General features: G+C 51.6%; 11 protein-coding genes and 1 non-coding gene across 12 annotated transcripts; 4 read left to right on the top strand and 8 right to left on the bottom strand.

Annotated features, from left to right (window-relative positions):
• Positions 1-302: 302 nt before the first annotated feature.
• On the bottom strand, positions 303-1,978 carry J4E78_008533 (uncharacterized protein; the record flags this gene model as incomplete). Its single annotated transcript, XM_049369133.1, has 4 exons — positions 303-1,238; positions 1,294-1,505; positions 1,557-1,833; positions 1,880-1,978. The coding sequence occupies 4 exons, from the start codon at positions 1,976-1,978 to the stop codon at positions 303-305; spliced, it is 1,524 nt and encodes a 507-aa protein (XP_049219200.1).
• A 282-nt stretch (positions 1,979-2,260) lies between these two features.
• J4E78_008532 (uncharacterized protein) lies at positions 2,261-3,908 on the bottom strand (the record flags this gene model as incomplete). Its single annotated transcript, XM_049369132.1, has 2 exons — positions 2,261-3,821; positions 3,877-3,908. The coding sequence occupies 2 exons, from the start codon at positions 3,906-3,908 to the stop codon at positions 2,261-2,263; spliced, it is 1,593 nt and encodes a 530-aa protein (XP_049219199.1).
• A 780-nt stretch (positions 3,909-4,688) lies between these two features.
• J4E78_008531 (uncharacterized protein) lies at positions 4,689-6,497 on the top strand (the record flags this gene model as incomplete). Its single annotated transcript, XM_049369131.1, has 4 exons — positions 4,689-5,015; positions 5,072-5,736; positions 5,785-6,049; positions 6,099-6,497. 4 exons carry the CDS (start codon positions 4,689-4,691, stop codon positions 6,495-6,497), a joined length of 1,656 nt encoding a protein of 551 aa, XP_049219198.1.
• An 87-nt stretch (positions 6,498-6,584) lies between these two features.
• J4E78_008530 (uncharacterized protein) lies at positions 6,585-8,158 on the bottom strand (the record flags this gene model as incomplete). The annotated part of the gene is made up of 3 exons (XM_049369130.1): positions 6,585-7,404; positions 7,457-8,052; positions 8,105-8,158. The coding sequence occupies 3 exons, from the start codon at positions 8,156-8,158 to the stop codon at positions 6,585-6,587; spliced, it is 1,470 nt and encodes a 489-aa protein (XP_049219197.1).
• A 796-nt stretch (positions 8,159-8,954) lies between these two features.
• J4E78_008529 (uncharacterized protein) lies at positions 8,955-9,995 on the bottom strand (the record flags this gene model as incomplete). Its single annotated transcript, XM_049369129.1, has 1 exon — positions 8,955-9,995. One exon carries the CDS (start codon positions 9,993-9,995, stop codon positions 8,955-8,957), a length of 1,041 nt encoding a protein of 346 aa, XP_049219196.1.
• A 1,812-nt stretch (positions 9,996-11,807) lies between these two features.
• On the bottom strand, positions 11,808-12,443 carry J4E78_008528 (uncharacterized protein; the record flags this gene model as incomplete). Its single annotated transcript, XM_049369128.1, has 1 exon — positions 11,808-12,443. The coding sequence occupies one exon, from the start codon at positions 12,441-12,443 to the stop codon at positions 11,808-11,810; it is 636 nt and encodes a 211-aa protein (XP_049219195.1).
• A 1,117-nt stretch (positions 12,444-13,560) lies between these two features.
• J4E78_008527 (uncharacterized protein) lies at positions 13,561-14,369 on the top strand (the record flags this gene model as incomplete). Its single annotated transcript, XM_049369127.1, has 2 exons — positions 13,561-13,904; positions 13,964-14,369. The coding sequence occupies 2 exons, from the start codon at positions 13,561-13,563 to the stop codon at positions 14,367-14,369; spliced, it is 750 nt and encodes a 249-aa protein (XP_049219194.1).
• Positions 14,370-14,735: 366 nt separating this feature from the next.
• J4E78_008526 lies at positions 14,736-14,872 on the bottom strand. Its single transcript has one exon. It is a non-coding gene; the product is annotated as a tRNA-Arg (tRNA).
• A 429-nt stretch (positions 14,873-15,301) lies between these two features.
• Positions 15,302-16,072, bottom strand: J4E78_008525 (uncharacterized protein; the record flags this gene model as incomplete). The annotated part of the gene is made up of 1 exon (XM_049369126.1): positions 15,302-16,072. One exon carries the CDS (start codon positions 16,070-16,072, stop codon positions 15,302-15,304), a length of 771 nt encoding a protein of 256 aa, XP_049219193.1.
• An 808-nt stretch (positions 16,073-16,880) lies between these two features.
• J4E78_008524 (uncharacterized protein) lies at positions 16,881-18,632 on the bottom strand (the record flags this gene model as incomplete). The annotated part of the gene is made up of 5 exons (XM_049369125.1): positions 16,881-17,720; positions 17,774-18,107; positions 18,172-18,227; positions 18,279-18,361; positions 18,410-18,632. 5 exons carry the CDS (start codon positions 18,630-18,632, stop codon positions 16,881-16,883), a joined length of 1,536 nt encoding a protein of 511 aa, XP_049219192.1.
• Positions 18,633-19,748: 1,116 nt separating this feature from the next.
• Positions 19,749-20,215, top strand: J4E78_008523 (uncharacterized protein; the record flags this gene model as incomplete). The annotated part of the gene is made up of 3 exons (XM_049369124.1): positions 19,749-19,784; positions 19,836-19,963; positions 20,014-20,215. 3 exons carry the CDS (start codon positions 19,749-19,751, stop codon positions 20,213-20,215), a joined length of 366 nt encoding a protein of 121 aa, XP_049219191.1.
• A 386-nt stretch (positions 20,216-20,601) lies between these two features.
• Positions 20,602-21,025, top strand: J4E78_008522 (uncharacterized protein; the record flags this gene model as incomplete). Its single annotated transcript, XM_049369123.1, has 2 exons — positions 20,602-20,948; positions 20,983-21,025. 2 exons carry the CDS (start codon positions 20,602-20,604, stop codon positions 21,023-21,025), a joined length of 390 nt encoding a protein of 129 aa, XP_049219190.1.
• Between the last annotated feature and the right edge of the window lie 3,755 nt (positions 21,026-24,780).

The raw sequence follows: 24,780 nt of genomic DNA, 5'->3' as shown, positions 1-24,780 counted from the left end.
TTTGCGCTGTGTGATACAGAACACAGAGACAGCCTATGTAAGAGTTGAGATGTGTAGGAAGGAGGGAGAGCAAGATCGCTATATATTCGAAAAATTCAGGAGTCCATACTCGGGTTGCATCCACTCCATTCCATGGTACTGTGATAGCCTGGAGATGACGAACCAACCACCCCTTCCACAATCAACACGATTTATTGCGAATGAGAAGTTACGCAACTTTAAAAACCCGCGTTGCTCCATAATCTCTATCGGGGCGGCCTATCTCTTGTCTCACCAGATCTACCTTAGTAATCGCTTCGTCATTACAATTCATCCCTCTCGTTACCATCTTCTCTCGCAATACTCTTCGCCTCGAACTGATCGTCCTCTGGCGCGATTCGTCTCAGTCGGAAGACGCGAGCAGCGTGACTCTTGACGTCTGCCTTGAGCCTACCACCAGCCTCAACAACGCCGATCTTCTCGCCAAAGAGTCGCGGGTCCTCCTGAACGAGGCCCTTGGCGTAAGGGGTCTCGGTGGCGTTGTACCAATTAGCCTTTGACAAAATCGATTCTCGATCGGTGTGAGACGCCGCTGCGAGGAGCTCTTCCGCCGTCGCTTCGGGCATGCGATGGGCCCAGAGGTCGTGGATCGCCCAGTCGTATTTGACGTGGGGCGCTGATCCACCAGGTCCGTATGGAATGAATATCTCAGCGAGAGAGACGCTCATCTCCATGTCTTCGCCACCAGCGTTGAGGAAGATCACGACTTCATCGCCGTTCTGGAGATGACCTGCCCACACGTGCGTCTCACCCATACCCCACTCGTCTTTCGCTACACCTTCCGTATCCCTTCGAACACGCGTTACGCTACGTCCATGGGGATCCTGGCTCAGCGCAATAATGGCTGGATTATTGATGATGGTGAGAGCGGAAGCTGGCATGTTGCGCAGGTCGTTTCCGAGGAATAACGGAGACTTGATGGCGGCCCAGAGAGCGAAATGTGCTTTGTACTCTTCGTCAGTCATACCGCCTTGGCCGACCTCGAGCATGTCCAGATCGCTCCATCCACCAGGAATACTGCGATCGGCAAAGGGCGCGACTTTGTTGAGAATGAAAAGAACGGAGCAATGTGTGCCGGGTGCTACGCAGTTGACGTCGCCCGGTGATACGGTGTTGCATCCGCATAAATCATCAGGACGAGAGAAAGAGTCGTAGATGTCGCCTGTAATGCGCCAGCTGTTGGAGATACTCATACCCCACTGGTGATGGTAAGTCCTTGAACGTCGTAGCGGACAGGTATCTCATGGTGCTTACTGTGTGGACAAGATCCTCTCCCCAGTTGCACAGATTGAGGAGAATGTTCCTTCCTGTTGATTTCAAAGCATCTGACATGACTTTGAAGCGGTTGAATGAGACCGAAGGTGTGCCAACACGACCCATGTGGTAGCAGCTGTCGTACTTCAACATATCGACACCCCAGCTTGCAAAACTTTCTGCATCGTCGACCTCGTGGTCTAGCGAGCCCTCTACTTTGAGTTAGTTTGATGCAAGAGGTATGTTTATTTGATTCATCTTACCAAATCTCGCACATGTCATTTCACCAGCGCTGCTGTACATGCCAAACTTGAAGTCTTGGCTATGGAGATGATCTGAGATAGATTTCAGACCGTTGGGGAACTTGTCGAGCGCCGGTTGAAGCTTTCCCTTCTTGTCTCGACCCTTTGGGTTCTGCCAACAGTCGTCTAGTACGACATAGTTGTAGCCCAAGTCTCGCAAGCCTAAGCTCACGATCTGTGCGGAGGTTGTAAGGAGAAGGTCTTCGGAGACGTCGCATCCAAAAGCGTTCCAGTTGTTCTGATCTTGTTAATGATAACTCAGGAGTAGGATACGAATATCTTACCCAGCCCATTGGTGGGGTAGTAGCGAGGCCATTGTTGATCGCTGTCGCGCTGCCCAGCAGCGTCGTGACCACGAGAATGGTGCTGCGTGATAGAGCCATGACTTGAGTGCGAAGTTGATTCTTGCTTCAAGCAAAGAAGCACAATACAGACTCTTAAACAGCTTTACACGTGTGTACTACTTCGAGTGGACCGCAAACGTGAGTGACGGACCCTGTCGCCAAGCCCTGGCTCTCTTGGGGCTCCACACTCCAGGAAAGCTCGTAAGTTTCGCGACGCTAGTCTCGGCTCCACCATCACGCTTGAGCCGTAATGAACCACTTCGCTGCCGTCCTCGTTTCCAGGTTCCCCAGCATGCTGCTTAGAATCTCAGTCGCGCATGATCACATGGACAGGCCTGAATAGCACGACAATGGGGATTGCCTGCTCAATGCGAGCAACGCTTCGTACTCGGGGTCGTTATCCCTTGGCTCGAGCTCCATATGAGGGGCAAATTGGACCAGGAAGCGCAACAGCCACCGATCAAGCACAAAGCTGGTCTCTTTGCTTCGGAGACAGGTCTGGTGGAACGCCCGAAGACGACTCATTGCACCGTCGACACTCGGCCAATAGGTCTTCAGCCGCAGGAGTATCTCGAAGTTGCGTTCCAATCTGGTCTTTGAGATGCGTATCTGGCTTTCGTCACCGGAAAAGAGTAAGGTGTGGATTTGAACGGTGGAAGCAACGACAAGGATATGCGAAACTGCCGGATACAAGACTTCGCTCCCAGGCGTGGACTGTGAGCGGTAGACGAGGGCGCAAAGTCGGGCGGCATGTTGCTTGCAGGCATCAGCATATCGTCCGGAGTCGGGTGATGCTTCGATTGAAGATGACAAGAATTGATAGTTCAGGAGCAGTCCGTAGTGGTAGTAGCCGAGATACACAGCTACAAACATACGCCCAAGGCCACGCGACGCGAAGGCTGTCAGGTTCGCTGGCGTGTCACGCATATGGTGCGGGACTTCCTCCAACCAGATATCGAGATCGCGGGAAAGTTCACGTATCCCTTTCTCCAGCGGTAGGCCTTCGAGATGTTCTGACACGCACAGTCGATTGAAGTCGATGATCCTCGCCAGAATCCGATTGAGCTTGATCATCTCCGCGAGAAGAGGTGAGGTGATGCCATGCGTTTGGTCGCTGATAGCCCCGTCGTTCATCATAGAGAACGGTATCTCATCAATTGGAAGAGGCACAGCAGTGTCAAACGGCATGATTCGCGGTAGTCTCACCGCAGTAGATGACCAAACGTCAACCATGCACAGTGTCCACCAAGTTCTGATGTTGACTTCGCGCTCTACCAGACTTGTGACGGGTCGATTTGGTAGATCGAGGGCCAGGCAAAGTCGTCCACCCATGCTGTAGTACATGTTTTCGACATCAGTCTCACCACCCGCAGCAGCATATGCGCCCAGTAAAACGCATGCTTGAATTGTGGTAGGCGTGAGGTCGCGCATATTGAACAAACTCTCGCTTGCCTTGCGGTAGACCTCGCTTCTTTCTCTCGGATCAGTTCCGTCGAAGAAGCTGTCGGTAGAGAACCTGGCAGCCAGCGCACATATCGCGAAAAGCACGATAGACGGTACTCGGTTGTTTACGACATCGTCCATGAACGAAACCTTATGGTACATGGAGTGGAACTGGTCGTGGATGTAGTCGAAGTATAGCTCCACCAGCGCTCGTCTCAAGGCAGTCGGAGGCAGATCGCCATGACCTTGATTTGGTAGTGCTTCCGCTTGTTCTAAGGACGCTCGATGTACCTGACTCAATTCTTGAAGTCTAGCCCGGCGTTTGGCATAGTAACCTCCCTCTGGTGGGCCTTGGAGACACTGCAGACCATGTGACAAGCAATATTCGCATGCCGTTGCGAGCCCGCCTGTTGGGTAGATGCATTTTCGGCGTCGGGTTCTTCCAACCGAATTAGCGGGCAATCGCCTCTACTGACAAGGTGCAAGATGCTTACCGGCACGCTTGGCAGGCAGATGGTTTGCGCATAGCTTGACGGACTTGCGCAAGAACCTGGGGATGGAATGCAGGAGGATGAGAGCGGAAACCTCACGTGGAAAACTCAACGCCACGGGTTAAAAGGCGGGTCTGCATGGCTCGTGCAGACACATTGCCTCGGCTAGCGTGACATCGGAAGTTGGAAACACGCTCGGGCTGACAGCGGGCAGTTCTCACAAAACAACAACAAAAACATTCTGGTAGGCTCAATCGAGGATTTTGTCCTACTCAGAGCATTACCTACGTTACTTCCGTCGTCTTATGAGAGCTTATGTTTTATGTTATAGCGTATAATGACCTCGGGAGAAGAGAAGGGTTGCTGCAAGTCCTACTTCTGGGCCCTGGCTTTCTTTGCAACACTAGAGCCGGGACGGGTCCGCCAAGTGACAATGTTAGCGGCGGAAAACTTCGAGGAAAGCTTTCTTGAAGTTCTCTCGCGATCTGGTGCCCGGGCAAACCTCGTCGGGGTTCTGATTGGCTTCATTTGCGCACTTGACGCCTCGTCTCCCCATGGGCACTCTTGTTCTGAATGTCTTTCCCCGCAACTCACCGCGGTCTTGCCCCATTTCGGTCATTACCGGGGCTTAGCTTCCCAAGCTCTCGGGCTAGCCATTTGACTCCTGTAATGGGTTCGTCTGTCAGGCATGCATACCACAGCGCTGGGGACTATATAGACCGCAGATCCATACCTGTGGTTGACCTGCATCTTCTCAACCCATCAACACCGAAGACCCATCTTTGATACCGGGCACACTCTGGATTCAATTCGATATGGCTTCAGTAGAGAAGACTACTGGCCATGTGGCCGCCGAAAGGGTCACCTCTACGCAAGGACACAACACCGGAGACGACACCAACGCCGCTATCAACAATGAGCACAACATGTCCGTCCGACAGTCCTTGAGGTTCTGGTGGAAGGCTATCGTCTTTTCTTTCGTCATTTCGCTCTGCGTTGTGATGGAGGGTTATGATACCAGTCTCATGAACAAATTCTTCGCCTTCCAACCCTTCCGCAACAGATTCGGCGATGAAGTCGATGCGGATGGCAACAAGCTCGTGTCTGCGAGATGGCAAACTATCATCCTCAATGGAACACAGGTACGCAATATCCGCATGAGGGTGTCGATGGAACGAACTCTAACACACACACATAGGTCGGATGCATTCTCGGTCTCATCATCAACGGCTACATCACCGAATGGATCGGATACAAGAAGACCATGATTGCCAGCATGCTGTTCATGACCGCTGCCATCTTCATTCCGTTCTTCTCTACAGGACTGGAGATGTTCCTCGTCGGAGGTATTATCCAGGGTCTTCCATGGGGTGTCTTCCAGACACTTGCGATCTCGTATGCTGCGGATCTCTGTCCTATGCACCTCAGAGGATACATGACTTCGTGGATCAACATGTGCTGGGTTATCGGCGGTCTGCTGTCCACCGGAATCCTCACTGGGCTCATGCAAAACACAACTCAATGGGGCTACCGCGTTCCTTTCGCTCTTCAGTGGATCTGGCCCATTCCCATCATCGCAGCTACCTTCCTTGCACCAGAATCGCCATGGTGGTTAGTCCGACAAGGTCGCATCGATGAGGCCAAACAAGCTATTCGCGCAATCACGACACCCACAGAAGGCATCGAGTTCGACCTTGATGCGCACGTGGAGATGATGGTTGTTACCGATCAGTACGAGAAGCAAGTCGGCTCTGGAACCAACTACTGGCATCTGTTCCAAGGAAGCGATCTACACCGTACCGAGGTCTCTGCCATGGCTTTCATCACTCAAGCTCTTTGCGGTGTTCCCTTCATGGGCTTTGGGTAAGTTTCCCTATCGTTGCCCAAACAAACACATACTGATTTTATCAGAACCCAGTTCATGCAAGGTGTAGGCCTCAGCCAGGATGATTCTTTCCATCTTACTATCGGACAAGACTGCCTGGGTCTCGTTGGATGCTTCATCGCCTGGTGGATCATGACACGCTTTGGTCGACGACCTATTTACCTCGTTGGATTGACTGCCATCTTCATCATTCTTATGATCGTCGGGTTCATCGGCCTTGCACCACCGACCAACAAGAGCGCCAGTCTTGCTGGAGGTGTTTTGATCATTCTGATGATCTTCTGCTTCCAGGTAAGTTTTTGTATTCCCTAAGCCACTAGACCAAAGCTAACACAATCAGCTCTCTCTCGGACCCATCTGCTACTCCCTCGCCGCCGAAATCCCTTCATCCCGCCTCCGCGTCAAGACCGTCGCACTCTCTCGTGCTTCCTACAACTCCATCGTCTTCGTTACAAACACAATCATGCCGAAGATGGTTGGCAAGAACGACTGGAACTGGGGCGCCAAGGGTGGCTTCTTCTGGGCTGGGATCGCGCTTCTCTTCATCCTTTGGGGATACTTCCGTCTTCCTGAGGCAAAGGGCTTCACCTATTCTGAGCTCGATCTCATGTTCGAGCACAAGGTCTCTGCACGCAAGTTCACGCGCGAAGCAGCGGACTCACTGAAGCCTGCTTTGACGGAGACTGCGATGCAGTATGAGAAGCAGAATGGTGTTGAGCGCGTTGAGTCGCATGCATAGATCTTAGTCAAGTTGGTTGTCAGACATTTTGGACAGTTATGCCGCGACTCAGTAGGCTTTCATGCTCTACCGAATAATATGCTATCTTCAATAACTGAACTCTCTGTCCATTCCCGTCGCATCCGGTCCCAAGCGTTGCAATCTCTTGTTTCGCCACTGATAGTAAAACCTCAACCCAACACAGCCGACAGCAACCATGACCAACATTCCAAAGTTCGTCCAATGGCCTGTAGGATATCCTCGCTCTTTCTCGTTCGCCTTGTAGATCCATACGCCAACAATTTGACCTGGAGCTCCCCAAGAGACATTCAATGCAATGGCCAACCCTGCAGCGGCGGTGCTGTGCATGTTGTTGCTCAACCAGCCAAGCAGCGGGGGAATACAAGAGAAAGCGCCACTGGCTGCAACAATCAGACATCCATAGCGCGCATGGAAAGACTCAGCCGGAAGAAGGGCCGATGCCAGGAAGCCGATTGCGCCAATAGTCGCCAGGACAGCTGAGTGCAACGCGCGGGCGTTGAAGTAGTCCGATGACCAAGCTGTGACTATCGAAACAACGTATGCCACGGCGTAAGGTGGTACTGTCATTAGCTGCGCCTGAAGGTTCTCGTAGCCCAACCCTGCAGTAATTGTCGGAGTGAAGAGCGAAAGCGAGCTGAACGGCGCTGAGATACCGAAGTAGATGATGTAGTGCACCCAAAGTCGGCCGTCAAGTAGAGTTGCCTTTGCGGTTTCCCAATTCAACGACGGCGCATCGCCTTTTGATCCTTCTTTTTCGAGCCGTGCGACTGCTAGTGCGCGATCGGATGTCGATAACCAAGAAGCTTCCTCGGGATAGTCGGGTAGGAAGAGCCACACGGCTACTGATGAGACGCAGGAAGGAATGCCTTCGAGGATGAATAGCCACCTTGTAAGATGTCAGTATATGTGCCACATGCGTGATATACAGCGCGACTCACCTCCATGCAGAAAGACCCTGGACCTGCTTCATGTGTCCAACGCCATACGCAATCGCACCACCAAACGCACCGGCGAGCGTCGCGCTCGCCAGGATGATAGCAACACGCATACTCCTCTCTTGCGCCCGATACCAAAACGTCAAATAGTACACCAACCCCGGAAACAATCCCGCCTCGAACATACCCAACAAGAACCGCACAGCGGTAACAGTCGCATAGTTGTTCGCGCCACCCAGCCCAATCGTGCACGCGCCCCAGCCAAACATGAGAAAAGCAATCCAGCGACTGGGTTTCAATTTCTTCAAGAAGTAGTTGCTGGGTACTTCGAACACGGCGTACGCGACAAGGAAGACCATGAGCGCAATGGTGTATTGGTAGTTTGTCATGTTGGCTTCTTGCAGGAGGGATTCTCCGGCGTTGGCATTGAGGGTTTTGGCATTGCCGATGTTGGATCTGTCGAGGAAGCAGAGGAGGTAGATTCCTGCTGTGAGGGGGATGATGCGAAGGTCTTGTTTCCAGACTAGGGCGCGAACGGCTGTATTATCGTAATCACTTGCTGCATCTATGTGTTGAGAGTCCTGAGAGTTTTTGGAGTCCTGTTGACGGTGTTAGAAAGCAAATCATGAACATCGCCGAATGAATTCATACCGAAACCCTCTGCAAGTCTTTCTCGCACGCCTCGACATCGTTCGGAAGCGCCATCTTGCCGTCCGCCTGCCCGTTTTCTCAGAAAAGACAATGTCGCAACGCAAACAGAAAAGCAGCAAGCAAGGCTGCAGACGAAGCAATATGCAAAGACATTGGCACCATCTTAAGCGCCACCAAGCAAATGCTTAAATCGCTTACCGCCCTTCCGCTTACCATCTGTTGACCCTTTGGATTAACGGAAGAAGGAAGGGATGAGCGGGCTAATGCGGTTTCGTCAGTAAGCCCCGCGCTGGAGAGAAGTTATGACTAGCCGAATGGCCCGAATCCCCAACGATGTCCCTGACAGCGCGTTATCTCAACAAACTTTCAACGAAGTAGAGCTCGGGAGATGCGCACTCAAGCCAGGCTAGGACGATGTCGCGTTTCGCAATGGGTATTAGAATTGAATATTGATGTACGAAATACGAGAGTGTTTCGCGACAGAGTCGAACGCGTCATCGCAATACCGTGGTGATGGCTCTTCAGTACCATTTCTCTTATATGCGGGTTTACGGACCGATCGGTCACCGAAGTCGAAAGATAATGCGTCGCGTAATTCAGTCTCGTCTCTGCCACAGCTATTGTCACATGGAAACTGGTTCGCTAGACCGAGGCTTTCTTTCAAAAAGCTAGATTTGATCGAGGTACACATCAGAGCAAGCTTGCTGCAAAGAACGGGTGGAAGATCTGGAATCAATTGAATACCTCTGGGTGAGTCCTCGTATTGCTGTGATGCTACTCTGTCTATTATAGGACCCTCGGATAGTATCATAAGCTGCTTTGTCCACGCACCGAAGAGCTTCCCTCGAATCTACTCGCCCAGGTTCTGCTGGAAGAACGCGGTGAGCCTGTTGAACGGGATCAAGTCGACGCGATCGTACAGGTCCACATGCCCGGCGCCCGGAATCCAGATCAACTCCTTCGGTTCTGCAGCAGCGTCGTATGCGTCCTGACTGAACTCGCGAGAGTGTGCCATGTCGCCGGAGATGAACATCACTGGACGGGGAGAGATGCTATCGAGGTCGCTGAAGGGGTAGAAGTTCATGAACTTGGTCTGGCTGGAAAGCGTCGGATAGGTGGTGAGGTTTGGCGCTGATCCTGCAGGTGTGAACTCTCCGCGAGACGTGCGATAGAAGTCGTAAAACTCGCGTCCCACTGGATCGGTCTCATTGGTGACTGCCTGAGGAGTTCCGCCGGTGTACTCCGTCTCTCCACCACTGGCTTCAACCCAGCGCTGCGCCGCCGCGGTCGCGATGACCTGCTTACGCTGTTCGAGGCTCTGAGCTCGCTGTAGACCGTTGCGGGTTACTGCGCCCATATCGTACATGCTTGCTGTTGCGATGGCCTTTATGCGCGGGTCGATCTTTGCTGCACTCAGAACGAATGAGCCGCTGCCGCAGATGCCAATGGCACCAATTCGCTCGCGGTCGATGTAGTCCTGGAGGCCTAGGTAATCAACCGCAGCGCTGAAGGTCTCGGCGTAGACGTCAGGATGGACGACATTGCGCGGCTCGCCGTCACTGCCGCCCCAATACGAAACGTCGACTGAGATAGTGACGAAACCCTGCTCAGCCATCTTCGTAGCGTACAGGTTGGCGGACTGTTCCTTCACAGCCCCCATTGGGTGGCCAACAACGATGGCAGAAGCATTGATGGTGCGATCGAGGTTGTCGGGTAGAAAGAGGTTGCCAGCGACAGTCATCTGGTAGAGACTGGGGAAGGTGATCGGCCACATTGTGACGTTGTCGCTGCGGTAGAAGTTGTTGGCTCCATATGACATATTTTGTGCCGTAGCAGGAAGCATCTGAAGAAGGGCCACGAAGGCTACAGATGTGACGGCGGACAGCGGCATCTTCTGAACGTTGAGATGGTAGAATGTATGCTGAGTCGATTGGCGTGGATGCGAAAGCTATGTGTGATGCTCTTCACAGTCGCAACACACCGTTCTTATATCTCATCAACATGAGCTCCAGTAATTTGCACTGCCATGTCTTGCGTCACCCTATCTCATGGATATTGTGTTGAGACCAGGGCGTAGTGGGCGTTTTCCTCCGCCCTTCTCTCGCCGCTGAGCTTGGCATGCAAAGAGCTGACATGACGATGGCCGAGATATGGGGGGCAGCACGTCCGCGCACCAAGGTTGATAATGAGAAAGGACTCAGGACTCCTATACTAGTGTCGTTAATTCCTTGGTTGGCGCCAGGTCGATGGCAAGCAGAGATAGTAATCAAGGTGACTAGTACATCAGTAGAAGCAGGAGGTTCAGGATGACAAGACCAATGCAATTACCGTACGATGCTCAGCCACGATAGAAGGTGGTGCTTGCTGTTGCGCGTTCGATATTGCTTCTGTGAAAGTGACGTCTTGGCTCACTGCAGCCAGCTGACAGCCTTAAGTCCATCCGCCACTAAGTCGAGATAGGCTTAGCCTAAGGAGGCTGCACGTGCATCACAGCCCTGGGCTGGCCGTCGTCTACCAAGATTCTGTGCACGACCATCATCATCCTTTGATTTCATCATCGCAAGTCGCGGGGCTGCCAATATCCATCACAGACTATGCGCTGCTAGTTATCGCGTGCAAAGAAGCACGATCTCCAAGGCTCTCATTTCCCGAAGAGCTTTCCCGTCGAATCGCGTCCATGCAGCGGCCACTCCATCACGCTCGTTTCGCGTCATCCTTCGCTCTTTGACAAACCTCCGAAGACGATGCCCCAATGGCGTTCAACTCACGATAAGGCACCTGTCATGCGAATGGAGAAAGATTGTCTTCGATCAATGAGACCTTCAGCGCTTTGTACAACAAAGTAACAATGCCACCTGACGATACGTATCAGAGACCCTTTACGCTACATTCACAGTGCACTTGAATGGATAGTTTTAAGTCGCGCGCGCAAGTTTACGATCTGCAGACCAGAAAGCCCTTCCTGTACCGAAAACAGACTTCCTAGCCGAGCATCATCAACATCATGGCTCCTAACTTCATCGCAGAGCGCGTCGAGCCTTGTCAAGGCCTACCAGTCCATATCCTGATGTGCGGCCACACTATTCAAGCCTCTTTCCTACACCTGAAAGAGTCGTCGAAATGCGCACCGAACTGCAGAGACGTCAACATATGCACGCACGCCGAGCCAAACTTTCTCTGTCCTACATGCTATGCGTCTGAACATCACCACAAGTACCGCAAATTCATGGATGACTGCAAGGCCCAGGATACGAAAGGCCTATATCCCGAGAATCTATACCGTACTATAAAACGTACCGACGGAGTTTATAACGCACTTGACGATTTCGAAAACCAAGAGCACTCGCTCTGGTGCGAAGTGGGCCTGGGGAAGGTAAAGTTTGAGAAGGCTGTGGTCATCAGCTACAAGAGGAAGATTGAAGCTAAAGGGCTGAGGGAATGCAAAGTTGTGGATGAGTGCGCATAGTATGTTGATTGGGCATGAGATGGACGTAGCGCTGCCTTGACTGTGATTTAGATCTAATGCCTGAGCTTTCAGACTGCGCCATCTTTGTTTCAGGTATTCTTTGCTATAAAAAATACAACAACTCCGTCACGGCATACATCTTCTCCATCATCATCGATCTCATCAAAAATGGCTAGCTTCTTCGGTGACCAGCTCTTATCGCTCGTTTTTTAAAAGTTTAACGGGACAAAATCATTATCAAGTCCTATCCTCGTAACGTAGATCCCAGTTCGCCTTCGTCTTCTCCCTATCGTACTCCTTCCCCGCCCAGGGTGTACCACAAACGTGCAAATGAGCGTACGGCGTTTTGTCGAACATGACCCAGGCGCCCTGGTCGCGAATCGTATCCGGAAACCCATCACGTTCAGCTTCGAAAGGCCATAAAATCATATAGTGCGGCCCGATGGGAATAGCTGGGCTCGTTCGGTCTGCCGGATTCGTGGTAGTGTGCTGATTTGCTCCGCACAACATGTATATGAGACCTGGCGCAGTGTTCGTAGGTGCTGGCTTCGCGGCATAGGCATCTTGGATCCACTGGAGACCCATGGGGTCGGCGCACATCGGGACATTGCCGACTGTGTTCTCGTTTCCGGGGAAGGCTGTCCAGTGGTTTGTTCCTTCTCGTAGTATGACTAGTTTCCGATCGGGGCCCCAGTGGCTCCAGTCGGCGATGGTGGCATTCTTGGTGATGGATATGGGTCCAGACGCCAGAGCCCGGTTGATCTTGCAAGCTAATGCTTCTTCTTCTGGGGTGGGTATTTCGCCTTCTCCTCGAGGGGTCAGTGGGTTGGGTACGCAGCACTGGAAAGCGCTGTTGTATACGAAAGAAGCCATATGTGAATGTTGGGAATGTGGTGTATCATTTCTCGATACTGTAGGAACATGACAGTCTATATACCTAGCTAGTCACCGGGATAGAGAAGGTTTGAACCGTTCTGATGGGTACATAGTGACTAATGATCGCGCCCGAATGCTTATGTCGAGTGACCTCGGATTTCAGTGCGAGAAGCGGGGACTGCAGTGGTCGAAAGTTCATGACTATTGCGACATCCGTCGATCCGTCATATCGACCGACGCGTCCTTGCGAGGATAGGACCTTGTGCGACACGGTGGCAACAACGGTGCAGTCTTTTCATTGCGCTGGTGCCGACAGTACGCAATATAGACAAATTGCGCGTTCTTTGCCTGGAGTTTTGGAGAGCGCGCGACGACGCGATGTTTGATGTTTGGGGCATGCAGACGCGTGGACGCGTACCTCCATGGGCAGGTACGCACAGGCCACATCGCTGTGCGAGCGGAAGTCCGGGTACACCTTCATCGCTGTTGACTTGCAACATGCACCAGACAGATCGCAAGTCTAGTCGCCCAGCAAACACCGCTGTCTACTGACACATGAAAAAGTCCAGTATCTAGAACTCTACTACTACCATCGCTAGCATGCAGCTAGGCGATGATCGTCAGGGAGGGGTCAGGGACTGACGTAGACGCCATCGAACACCTCTCACGGCACGACGACTGATACGACTACCATGACCTCGGGAGATTGAATGGGAATAAATTACGGCCGTAAACGGTCTGAACTTCCTCCGGATCTCACGCTTTACGCTTTACTCTACAGAATGACCCATTACCTAGATGGAATTCTGCTGAGTAACACGGTACATAGGATTGAAGCTAGCGCTTACCAATAAGATGCAATAGAATGCCTAGGTATAGAGTACCCCAGATTACTGAACAACTTCACTTCTAACTTCACCCACATTGTGATGCTTACGAAGCGTTGAAGCTGCGTAGCTATCCGACGTTGAACGTACCTTCCATAACCTCAGTTGTCCTTGCTCATATGGAACACAAATCCATATTTGCTTATTACAAACAGAAACGAGACGATCCATCTTACCTACAGCTGCTATCCCACTCTCACAATAGAAATATCGAAAGCGCAACAGCCATGACCAACAAACCCATCGCCATTATCGCGGGTGTCGGCTCAGGCACCGGTGCATCCCTCGCCCGCCGCTTCGCAAAATCCTACCCCGTCGTTCTTCTTGCCCGCAATCCCTCCAACTTCGAGGCTCTCGCCGAGGAAATAAACCAATCCGGCAAGGAGGCTATCGGTATTTCCACGGACGTCAGCAGCGAAGAGAGCGTACAGAACGCGTTCGCAAAGATCAAAGAAGTCCACGGCGAGGCGCCTGTGGCAGCGATGATCTTCAATGCAAGTGCGAGGCCATCCAGAAAGCCGTTTCTGGAATTGACGACGGAGGAGTTTGGGATGGGGTGGGAGGTTAGCGTGTATGTTGTACGCTTCACTCTCAAAATATACGAGGTACTAACAAACCTCGAACGCATAGAAAAGGAGCATTCCACATCGCCCAAAACGCCATCCCGCTCCTCCTCACCCACGTACAGTCCAACCCACCCAGCGGCACCTACCCACCAACCCTTATCTTCACGGGTGCGACAGCCAGCGTGAAGTCAAACGCCCAGATGTCGTCTTTCTCGACGGGGAAATTTGCTTTACGTGCCCTATCTACGAGCCTTGCTAAGGAGTTTGGTCCGCAAGGTGTACACGTCGCGCACGCGGTCATTGATGGTGTGATCGATATCGAGCTTACGAAGAAATACATCGAGGGGAAACCAGAAGAGGCGAGTATTGGGAGTGAGGATATTGCAGAGGTTTACTGGGGGCTACACACTCAAGGACGAAGGGGCTGGGTTAATGAGGTTGATGTAAGGCCAATGCTGGAGAAGTGGTAGAGGAACTATTGAAGTAGAGATAGCCAGAGTAGTGTAGAACACCATGAAGATTTGACCCAGCAAGAATGAGGCTGTCTGCGTAGTTAATCTACCGTTGGAAAGCTGATTGCGGGGTAATGCTGCAACTAGTCCGTCAGGCAAGCATCGTCAACGTCTAGCAGCCTTGCTCTTTTAAGGCACAAAAAGAATAAAAAAATCGAAGCTACTCAGCCGCGGCGCGGGGGCAGCGAGGTACATAGCCAGGTCGCACTCACACTCTTGGTTGTGGGGATCACTCGGCGGCTCGTCAAATTCTTTTCTCGGCTTGTTCTGAACTTCATGCGGTCCCCCCAGACGCAGTACTTTACAGAACGGCCAAAAAGAAGACGAAGCCCATGGGGATCGAACCCACAACCTGAGAAACTGTTAGATGGTGCTGGAATGGGAGGTGATTGGTGAAATGTACCTTTGGTGTTTATGCTTTCTGACCGAAAACCAACGCGCTACCATTGCGCCAAGGCTCCGAATATATTTCGATAGAGAAATTCTCAAATACAACATTTATAATCTAAGTGACTTGGATGCCGCAGCCATTTCGACGCTGATCCTTTTGACCTAGAACGCCATATCAGGGCAAAGCCAAGCAGTCTTTCCACAGGACGTGTGCTTTCTTCGCATGAGGGGCAGTGTGCGTCGTGCTAATGCTTTGACACATCACTACGCCCCACATCGAACCACAATCTTCGTGTCGCTGCGCAGCGTCATACACACCACTGGGAAACGCGGTACAGATGGTCCATTCAGATAGCAGAGTTGCTAGACAAGACATTTGTTGCTTACACGAAAGTCCTACACAAACATTTCCACATGCGCGGAGTTTTCCAGACGCCAAACTTATGCAATCGCTAATCAACACGACAAGTGACATGCCACCACAACTGCTTTGCGAACTCTCAATTCCGTGGCTTCCTCCACAACTCCTCCGGGTCCATTTGCCGCGTTGGAGACACCCCATTACCCGGCTGCGAGTACTCAATACCACACGCGCCACGGTCCAAAGCAAGCGTGTTCAAATTCCAATGAAGCTGCTCATCCGGATCTGTCGCCAGACTCGTTCGTGTACGTCCTTGCGGCTGGTATGACGCTTGCTCGGCGTTCGAGTTATTCGACGCCATCAAGGAAAGAGATAGTGTGTCAAGCTCGGTCGCAAAGTCCATCTCCTCTTTGCTAGCTTCCAGCGCAGAGCAAATGTTGCTCGGTCGCGTCTTAGCCTTGATTTCCAACTCGTACACTCGCTGGTCGCGCGAGAACTCTGCTTCGAGCTGTCGGTGCTCGGCATACCACTGCTCGTACTGCTCTTTACTCATCTGCCCCATGGGAGGGTAGGTCGCGTTGTGCGCCGCTTGCCGTTGCTCCCAGATCTTCGCTGCTTCGGCTTGGACGCATTCATTACAAATGAAAGCAGCGTCAACCCTATCGCCATATGGATCGATGCAGTTTTCGCCACAGTCTTCGACAAGGTCCGTCCTGATACGGTGAGAGCAGAGTAGCTGGTGATAGAGACGACCTTGGCACGGCGCAAAACGCTTGGTCCGGATGTTGTTAAAGGTAGAGGCGGGTATTTGTTGCGAGGTAGACGATGAGGCGAAGGGGTTGTTTGCTCCTTCGTCCGGGGTGCTCGTCCAGCCCCATCGACATGCCATTACGAGATTTGCGTGAGACATGGTGTCGTCGGAGACTTTAGAGTTTGGCATGGCCCTAAAGGCACTGTTTGAAAAATCCATAATGAGGTTGATCTCCAAGTTGGACTTTTGAAGTTTGCAGAAGATATGCGGGTGGCGTCAGCTGACAACGCGTGGTTGCCTTGAGTGATGGTATTGATTGGTCCTTCGAAAGTTACACAGTATCGAAGTGATTGATGTTGTGCGATTCCCGACGCGAAAGTGATCAAGGTCTGCGTTGAATAATCGGCGCTGTTCCTGTGGTCGCGTGGAGGTGCATCGTGTGTGCACAGAGCGCTAACAGAGTGTGACGCTAGCTATCGCAAGCCGTTCACTCTATGGTCCCCGGCAGTGAAAGGTGTATTGGCAACTCTGGTGAAGCGGACCGATAGTGATGTGTCGTACGAATGTGCTGCTGAATCCTCGACGGATGATGTGCTGCTGGGATGGGCTGCGATAAAACGTGGTGAGTCGTCGCGCGACGCGCTGCCTGGGTGGTCAAAGCTCGCGATAGACGCTAAGCCTTGTTCGGGCCGATGACGATATGGAACCTTCCAGTATCTTGCCAAGTCAGCGTCCAGCCACTCACCAGCCTTCACACATGTATCACGAGTAGTTCTGATTGAGACACTGAGGAAAAGCAATATGAAGAGGGGAACTGTTGTCTCAGCACCTGTACGCGTCGTCATCCAGTGAGGCGACGGAAGAAGGGGGTGGCAAAGAAGTCAAACAGGGGGACCAATCGATGCACAATCCTGCTAATCGTCTCTATATCCAACTCACTACCCTACAATCTCCAGTTCCCAAGTCTCTAGACCAAGAATCTGAAACCTCTCTCGGCACCAACCCCAGGGACAGCGTTGATTGCGCCTTCAACGTGTTCTCCACGAGCAAGTTTCTTGTTCAGTCGCCCCAGTATAATGCGCATAATGACCGCCATGATAATGGCCAGTGCTGCAGTTGCGCAATCCACACTCAGGGGAACCGTCAAATCCGCCGGACCACTCTTTGGCTGAGGATACATGTAGCTTGCATAAATCGAACTCGTATTACTGATCGCGTTGATGAAAGCCAGTGCAGCCGCCCTCTTCGCTGGCGGGCGAGGCAAAGAGTTGGAGATCCAGGCCAGAGCTACGACATATCCAGTGTATACACCAGGGACCATCAGCATCATGGCGACGTAGCGAGGTGCTGTTGCGGTCGTAGCGGCGGCAAGGATGAAGGCTGCTACGCCGACGCAGAGAGGGAGGACGATGTGGAAGAATCGTTCGCCGGTGCGATCGGCATGCCAGGCGTTGAGGTAGGTGGTGATGACTGCGAGAACATAAGGTGGCGCTGTCAACAGAAGTGTCTCGATGTTTGGGTATCCTAGCGTCTTGACCACTGTTGGGAAGAAGTTGGTAACACTGGCCGAGGATACGTTCGCTAGAAGCATGATTGTAAGCACCCAAGTCTTGATATCGAGTAACGCAAGCTTTAGACCGTGGAAGAAGGTCTGGGATTCCGCAGAGACCCAGTCGTCTTCGCCAACGTCTTCCTGAAGCCTGTAGACGGCGAGTTGGCGTTCTTCCTCTGTGAGCCAGGAAGTTGTTCGAGGGAAGTTGGGTAGGATCCAGAAGGCGCCAAAGGCAATCGCGACGGTAATGATACCCTGAAGGATCAGCTAACATCCCAGATATCCAGCTCGGCGCGTACGATACTTACCTCGATTATGAACACCCAGCGCCACGCTCTCAAGCCCTGCGTGCCATCCATATTACTCGTGATCCCGGCGGTAATGAGCCCACCGAAGGCGCCCGAGATCAAACTTCCAGAGTAAAGAACCGCCGTTCTCAGACCCAGCTCCTTCCTCGTGTACCAAGCGCTGAGGTAGAACAGACATCCTGGGAAGTATGCGGCTTCGATAAATCCCAGGAAGAAACGACACACCACCAGTCCTGCGAAGTTCTGGCATGCAGCAGTCGCACCCGATATGATGCCCCAGATGATCATGCACGTGGGAAGATAGATGGCGGGCTTGCCGGTCTTGTTGAGGAACCTAAAGATGAGTGTACGAAGTCAGTATTTGTCTCACATACAGTTCGTACATGGATATTACTAACAGGTTTGACGGGATCTGCATGAGGATGTAACCGACGAAAAGGATGGAGACGGTGGTCTATGGTAGTCAGTGACTGGCTTTCTGGGCGTAGCTCAAACATTTGTATACCTGATACTGCACACTGGTGAGTTCCAATTCATCCTGGAGACCTGCTAGGCGAACGGCAGCGATATTGTTCCTATCGAGGTAATCTGGGCATCATTAGCGCTGCCCACCCGCGGCCATCTACCAAGACATACTCATGATGTACATCAGGATAATCATCGGCAACAATCTCGTATCGATCTTCCGTCGCATCCTCTTCTCTGCTTCAATCCTTTCCTCGGCACTCATAGCAGCCACCAACGGCGGTGGGACCAGCTTGCGATGCCCATCGACAACCCCATTTCCTGCTTCCAGAGCAGTAGGCGCGATCTTATCATCCGAGATTTGCTCGATCGAAGGTTTTCGGTCGTCGGCCATTGTCGTGCGCGTCGAGCGAACTATGCGATTATCGATTCGACGTAGGCAATGCGATGGCGTCAAGCTGAAATGTGGTCAAGGTGAGGGCGCAGCGACAAGAGACGACAAGCAACACTGCGGGGCCCCAAGCTTCCACTTATATGAAGCTTGCCCGTACTCCCAAGCATTTACCGGGATAGCTCGCGCCATGTACGTCGTCCAACGTCCGTCATGCGACGAAGACACACCAAAGCACACCCTTACCACCTAGCCGAGGGACGGTTGCCGACAACCGTGCAGGAATGTCGGCCCGCTGTAGAGATCAACACCTCACGGCGACCTGACAGCACATATGATTCGTCAATTGGGCTATCATTTAGTCGTAGTAATATGCTGATGCAACGGGTGTGCATGTGACGCGGGCTGCGCGTGGTTTAGTGGTTCGTGTTGGAGGATAAATCGACATGCGGGGTGAAGATCGACCGAAGCGTCATACCTAGGTAGTTGGCGCAACGAATCCGGGGTAGCTGAACGGCTTATGGCACGGCAACTGCAACCGACACACCCTTTTCCTTTTCATCACCATTCTCATCGCCGACTTCGCCAATCTCAGGGCTCGTCACTTGCCTTGGCACTTGAGCTGGTCATATAGCTCGGTATGGCGAAGGTCGGCGCTGTCTTCAGTGCTCATGACGCGCGCACCTTGAACGGCCACCCTGGCAGCTACAATGAGCGACAAACTCAATGCACGACTGCAAAGCTCTTTTGCGGTCATCACGATGTCTTTTTGAGATGGGTAATCGAGCTACACAATCCGAGCCATAGAGCAGAAATCGAGACCCGCCTGTTGAATGGCACATGTCATGAACCGCATTACCCTCGTCTATGTGTCGCTCTATGCAAACAGATATCCATTCGTGGTCACACCGCAAAGCGTGAGGTAAAGGCAGGTAAGATACTCGCTGCCTACGCCGGGCTCCGCATCTTCGCAAACGGCCAGATATAAGACATCAATTTACCCAAGAAATCTTAACTTCTCAACTCTACTACCCAACAGCAAATTAAATCGCCATCACAAACAAATACCTCTACTCAGCCGCTCCCGACGCCAGGTATCCGGATACCAACTACAACATCATGCCCGCTGTACCAAAGGACCACTATCTCTGGACTGTAAGTATACACATTACACTTCATCGCTGTACCGAGTACTAACCATGATAGGTCATCGTCCGAGGAAGAGATGGCCCTGCGAACAGCGCGAAAGCAGCGGAGGTCAGGGCCCTAGTCGCGGCAACCGCTGGATGCACCATCGTCTACGACTTCTCTGAAATGATAGGTCATGGCTTCATGTACGATGAAAACTCGCGTTTCTTGAAGTCTCAAACTAACAGTACTATAGCTACCACATGGCCAATACTGTTGAGTCAAACCCACTTCAAGAGTATGTTGGCTTGGACGCGCGTGCCCAAGTGCAACTGAAGCGCCATCGCAGGTCTGAAGAGTCCATGAGAGCGGAGGTCGTAGATGTCTCGGAGTCGCAGGTGGATGAGGGCGCCGAGTTTCCTTTCACATCTGCGGACGAGCTCAGCGACGATGACTAAGAAGCTCCAAGATATACTAAGTATGTGGCTGCCTAGGCGGAGATTTTGGGGTAGGTCGAAGCGTGTCTCGCGGCCAGCGGTTTGTTTTGGCGCGACCATAGAACTTTGGCTCTCCAGGCCCCATGAATTTGAGCCAGATTTCCTACTAGGCTGCCAGAATCTACTCGGGGCGAATGACAGTGATTAGGTATCTAAAAGGTACGGGCTGTGGCTTAGTGCGAACATCAACCACGGTTTTCTACGAGGCGCAGCCGCGCACCTTCGTTATAAAGTCTCTTGCATTTTTATTTTCATCACCTTTCCTCTACACCGCTTCCAAACTCTTACTCAGATTTTCCGTCCATCACCCACTTTACAAAAAACAAATACCCACAGCACACACAGCCATGGACAACGAAAAGGACACCCTCCCGGCCTACACTAGATTCTCAACCCCAAAGCTATCATGGCGTGTTCCAGCTACCAGCATGCGAACACCAGAACAACAATTCGAATTGGACCTCGAGGCCCTGAAGAATGACGGAGAACTCGCCAGGATCGGGGCAGAATCCGACGAAGACACGAGGAAAATGAAGATTGACCTCTTCTTCCTGACCATCAAGCTCCTCATCTTCACTGTCGCGGCAGTATATATCCTGGGGCTTCTCTCCGACGTACTCGCTACCCGCGCGCTACAAGTCAAAGCAGTGGTTCAGGCTACGCCAGCTGCAAAGGTATGTTTTAGTTTGCAAAGGTACCTTTTGTGTGACATACTGATGCCGTCGTAGTATTGCCTCCCAGAAGGGCGTTGTCATACGCAAAAAGAAGTAGCAGAAGAAGTAGCATCTTTAGTCGGACATTATTTCTCTGAACACAAGGAGGAGATTGAGGAGGCTTTGAGTGGAGCCTGGGATGGCGAACTCTAGTGCACACGGCGACGCGCCAACGAAGACCGCGTCATGATAGGACGCTGGGGGCACAGGATACTGTTCACGTATCTTCTAGGCCATGTCGCTCAGGCTATAAGTGTCTACTAAGGAAATCTCCGTCTATATCTGGCGATGAGATTGGTGTGCAACGTACAGATTGAAGTACACGTTGTACTAGAAGCTGTGTACTTATCAACTTTTGAGGGTGTGTATGCGGCAAGATGCGACTTTGATTGGAGGCACCATTGGCGTAGCAATATCAAAGACGTAGCAAACATCGATTTTCAGTCTATGATACCGGTCTTCTTTACGCCCATATGTTATTTGGTCACGTCTATCGCTCCAACGGTCCGCTCTCACACCCCAACAACTCGCCAATCTCACTTCCCAATTACATTCCAATGATGCGTCCCCTGACCACGCCCAGCATTATCGGTCTTCATCCAAGTGCTTCGTGCGGGTGGTTCGCAGAGGTGCAGGGCCAGTAACAGGGTTTCGTGGGTGATGACTGTAACCCTCGTAACGTAATGCAAATCCACTGGACGCGAACGTGGTATATCTGTGGTGGAGATCTCGTGTGACGTCCTCGGATGTTTTGGTGGCGATAGTACGACGACTGGCGGTGGGTTGACGGGGGCTGTCTGCCTTGCCTTGGTCGAGAAGATCTGATGTAGATGTTAGCGTACCTACGAGAAGGCATATAATGAAGCGGAGCTTACAGATTCTACGGATTGAACGGTGTTGTTTGCCTGGTGACCATCTGCGGACCATTCTGAAAGTGTATTCAGAAGTGGCGGCCCGCCTTGATATGTGATTGCGGTGATTACTGCGAGCTTGATTGCAACAGCTAGCGAGAATGTGTCACCCAGAGAAGTCTAGGTCCAGAGGGCTTGTATTGTGGATCTTGGATGTGGAAGAATACCTAATGACGACAATCAAATGACAAGCATTACCAGATTATGGGATAATCTTTTCTTATCGCACTACCATGTTCACAACCGTCAGAAACATCGATGTCCAAATATCTTTTCTCCAGAATCCAGTTGATGTACGCGAAAACTTGTCCCTCCGCTGGTATCGTATCAGGCCGATCCATCTCGTCGTAGTGTGACAGCGCGGAGTCAAACGTAGCGCTGAAAACTTCGGGATCATGTAAATCTTCCAGGACTTTAACCCGCGGTACTGCCAGGCCATTCGCGCAGCATTGCATATGGGCCCAGCTGTATTGGAAGCGTTCATATTCATCATCATCTGTGGGATCATAGAGCCTTTTGCGCCATGTCGTCTTCGTCTTTGCAGGTCTGTGAAGCCTACCTGGAAACAAATATCCCTGCCGAAGAGCACAGCAAGTATGCTCACCACCCAAGAAATCGAAAAGAACTTGTCTTGTGAGAAGGTAGATGTACTGGTCTAGTTGAGGCTTCGGTGGGTTTGAAACTTCGATATATCTCCGAATGCGGTCTTTCCATGAGGGATTATACCATTCGTCTTCGTCTTCGAGCAAGAACTTGACAGGTGTACACCCTTTCGGTGAGCATGCGCATGTGCAGTCGTCGTATGGCACACCGAATGCCTCCTGTGCCATTTCGATACAGTGTGCCTTCATGGCTGATGTGTCCTCGCTCCGGGTGTAGGGTGGCTTTCTAACGCTCATACGCTTCGCGTGAAGATGGAGGGCTGTTAAAGGACTCGTCTCATGTTTTGAGTCCAACCGTGCACCTCTTTGTACCAACCAATTTATCATCCCATAGTTATGGCTGAACCAGCTTTGCAAGAACGGAGTCCACCCATTCTCGTTGGGTTTGTCGATATCGTGAAAACCTAGAGACCACAGTGCATCTGCTGTATCTGAAGTCATTATGACCTCTTCACCATTGGTTGTAAAAGAGTTATAGAGTCCCCTTCCATCGAGCTCAAGAGCCGGAGGAATATGGATTCCATGTGACAGAAGCCTTTCGGAAATGGATGGCGCAAGCTGTTCATGTAACTCAAGCTGCACCAACCCGAGCCTAGAGAAGATAGAGGTTGGTAGACATGACTCAGCTAGATCCCTGATACGCGTATGACGATCACAAAACGCCTGAATGAGTTCAAGTGAAATCTGTGATCTTTTGTGATCGTCACTCAAATTCAAAGCGTATTGCAGCAGGCTGTAGTCTTGTGCTGGGGTGAAGAGTCCGCAGTCCGCGTCGAGCAAACATTGGACGGAATCGAAGATCCCTAGAGCCACGGCAAGATGTATAGGTCGCCGACCAAAGTTGTCTTCGGGGTTCACATCCACACCTCTGCCTACTAGCATCCTCAGTCCGATTGGCCATAAGACAGCGAAATGAATTGGAGCAAGTCCGTTGATCGGTGATTTCCGATTCAAAGTTGATGGCTCAGCCTTTTTGATTATGCGGCGGAAGTGCTCTTCCTGTCGTTGCAAGATGATCGGCACAAGAACCCCGAGATCCATGACTAGTATAAGATATCAGGAAAAATTCATACCAAATGAACTGAGACACTTACTATCAATTTGATCTTCAAAAAGCCTCAGCTGTATAACATCGTCGCGAAAACTGATGCAACGAACGCCTGGACGGTTACTACCCACGAAAGGTTTCGACGTATGTCCTCCAGCATCTACGAACAACTCTAGTATGGTCTGAAGTCCTGGGAGTGAGAGACCACCACAACTCAGGTCAGCCGACATTGGGTCCATGAGCTGGTCGCATGTGGTGCCTCCATGATGCGTCAAGGAGTCGAAAGTGTAATCAGGTATGGCATCTTTTATCGCATTGGGGTCAGCACCATTACCCAGTAAGAACCGAAACAGAGCTGCATATTCTGCGACTTCGCGAGGCGAAGGACGGTGAAAGACGAACAGTCGAACAACTTCCTGTTGAACGCTGGTTAGGATAGACTTCTATCACAAGACTATGTATGCTTACATTCAGAATGGTACGACCGTTTCTATCAGTGTCAAGGGCTGAAGCTTCTGCGTTATCGAACAGCCGCTGTAAAGTGTTTTGAAGCTGAGGGACTACCACGTGATGCCAATCTGGTTTCCATTGGAGCTTTTCGAGCTCCTTCTCGGTTTTCTTAATTGCAAGGAACGCAGGCGACACCTTTGAATCAACAAGTCGGCTTGTACCGACCATGATCGGACTTATCGAGAAAGGGGTCATGGTCGACCAATTCTTGACCGTTGTACCGAAGTCGATAGTTTGGTATAGAAGCCATGACGGAGGTACGATCTGCATGGTGATTTCAAGACTTTGCTCCGCTTTTCGGTAATCGGGACAGTATGAGAAATGTTGCGTTTGGAAAGTTCGGGTGAATCGAAGGATGGACAACGGCTGCCACCGACGTGCAGTGCTGACAGTACGACATTTGCATCTTTGAGCTCTACGACCATGGATTATCGTGGTTTGCTGTACTTGTTGGCTTATCGGGGAGCCGTCATACATGTGGTTTGTAACGTAGCCGGGCTGTGCGTAGGAATTGTGTTTGCCTGGGTTCACGGTCAACTTTTCGATGGTCGCGATAATCTGCTCTGTATTTGCCAATATCATTGCCGTGCTCTGATGACTCGACTGCCGTGTCGATGCATCCGCATTGTATTCTGATAGGAGGCGCTGGGTATCGTGTAGGATATGTTCCGTTCTGATGGCT

The sequence above is a fragment of the Alternaria triticimaculans genome (assembly GCF_023758025.1).
Source record: "Alternaria triticimaculans strain BMP 0046 chromosome Unknown scaffold_15, whole genome shotgun sequence".
Lineage (NCBI taxonomy): Eukaryota > Fungi > Ascomycota > Dothideomycetes > Pleosporales > Pleosporaceae > Alternaria > Alternaria triticimaculans.
Note: the sequence above shows the minus strand (reverse complement) of the source record. Positions and strands in the feature narration are given on the sequence as shown.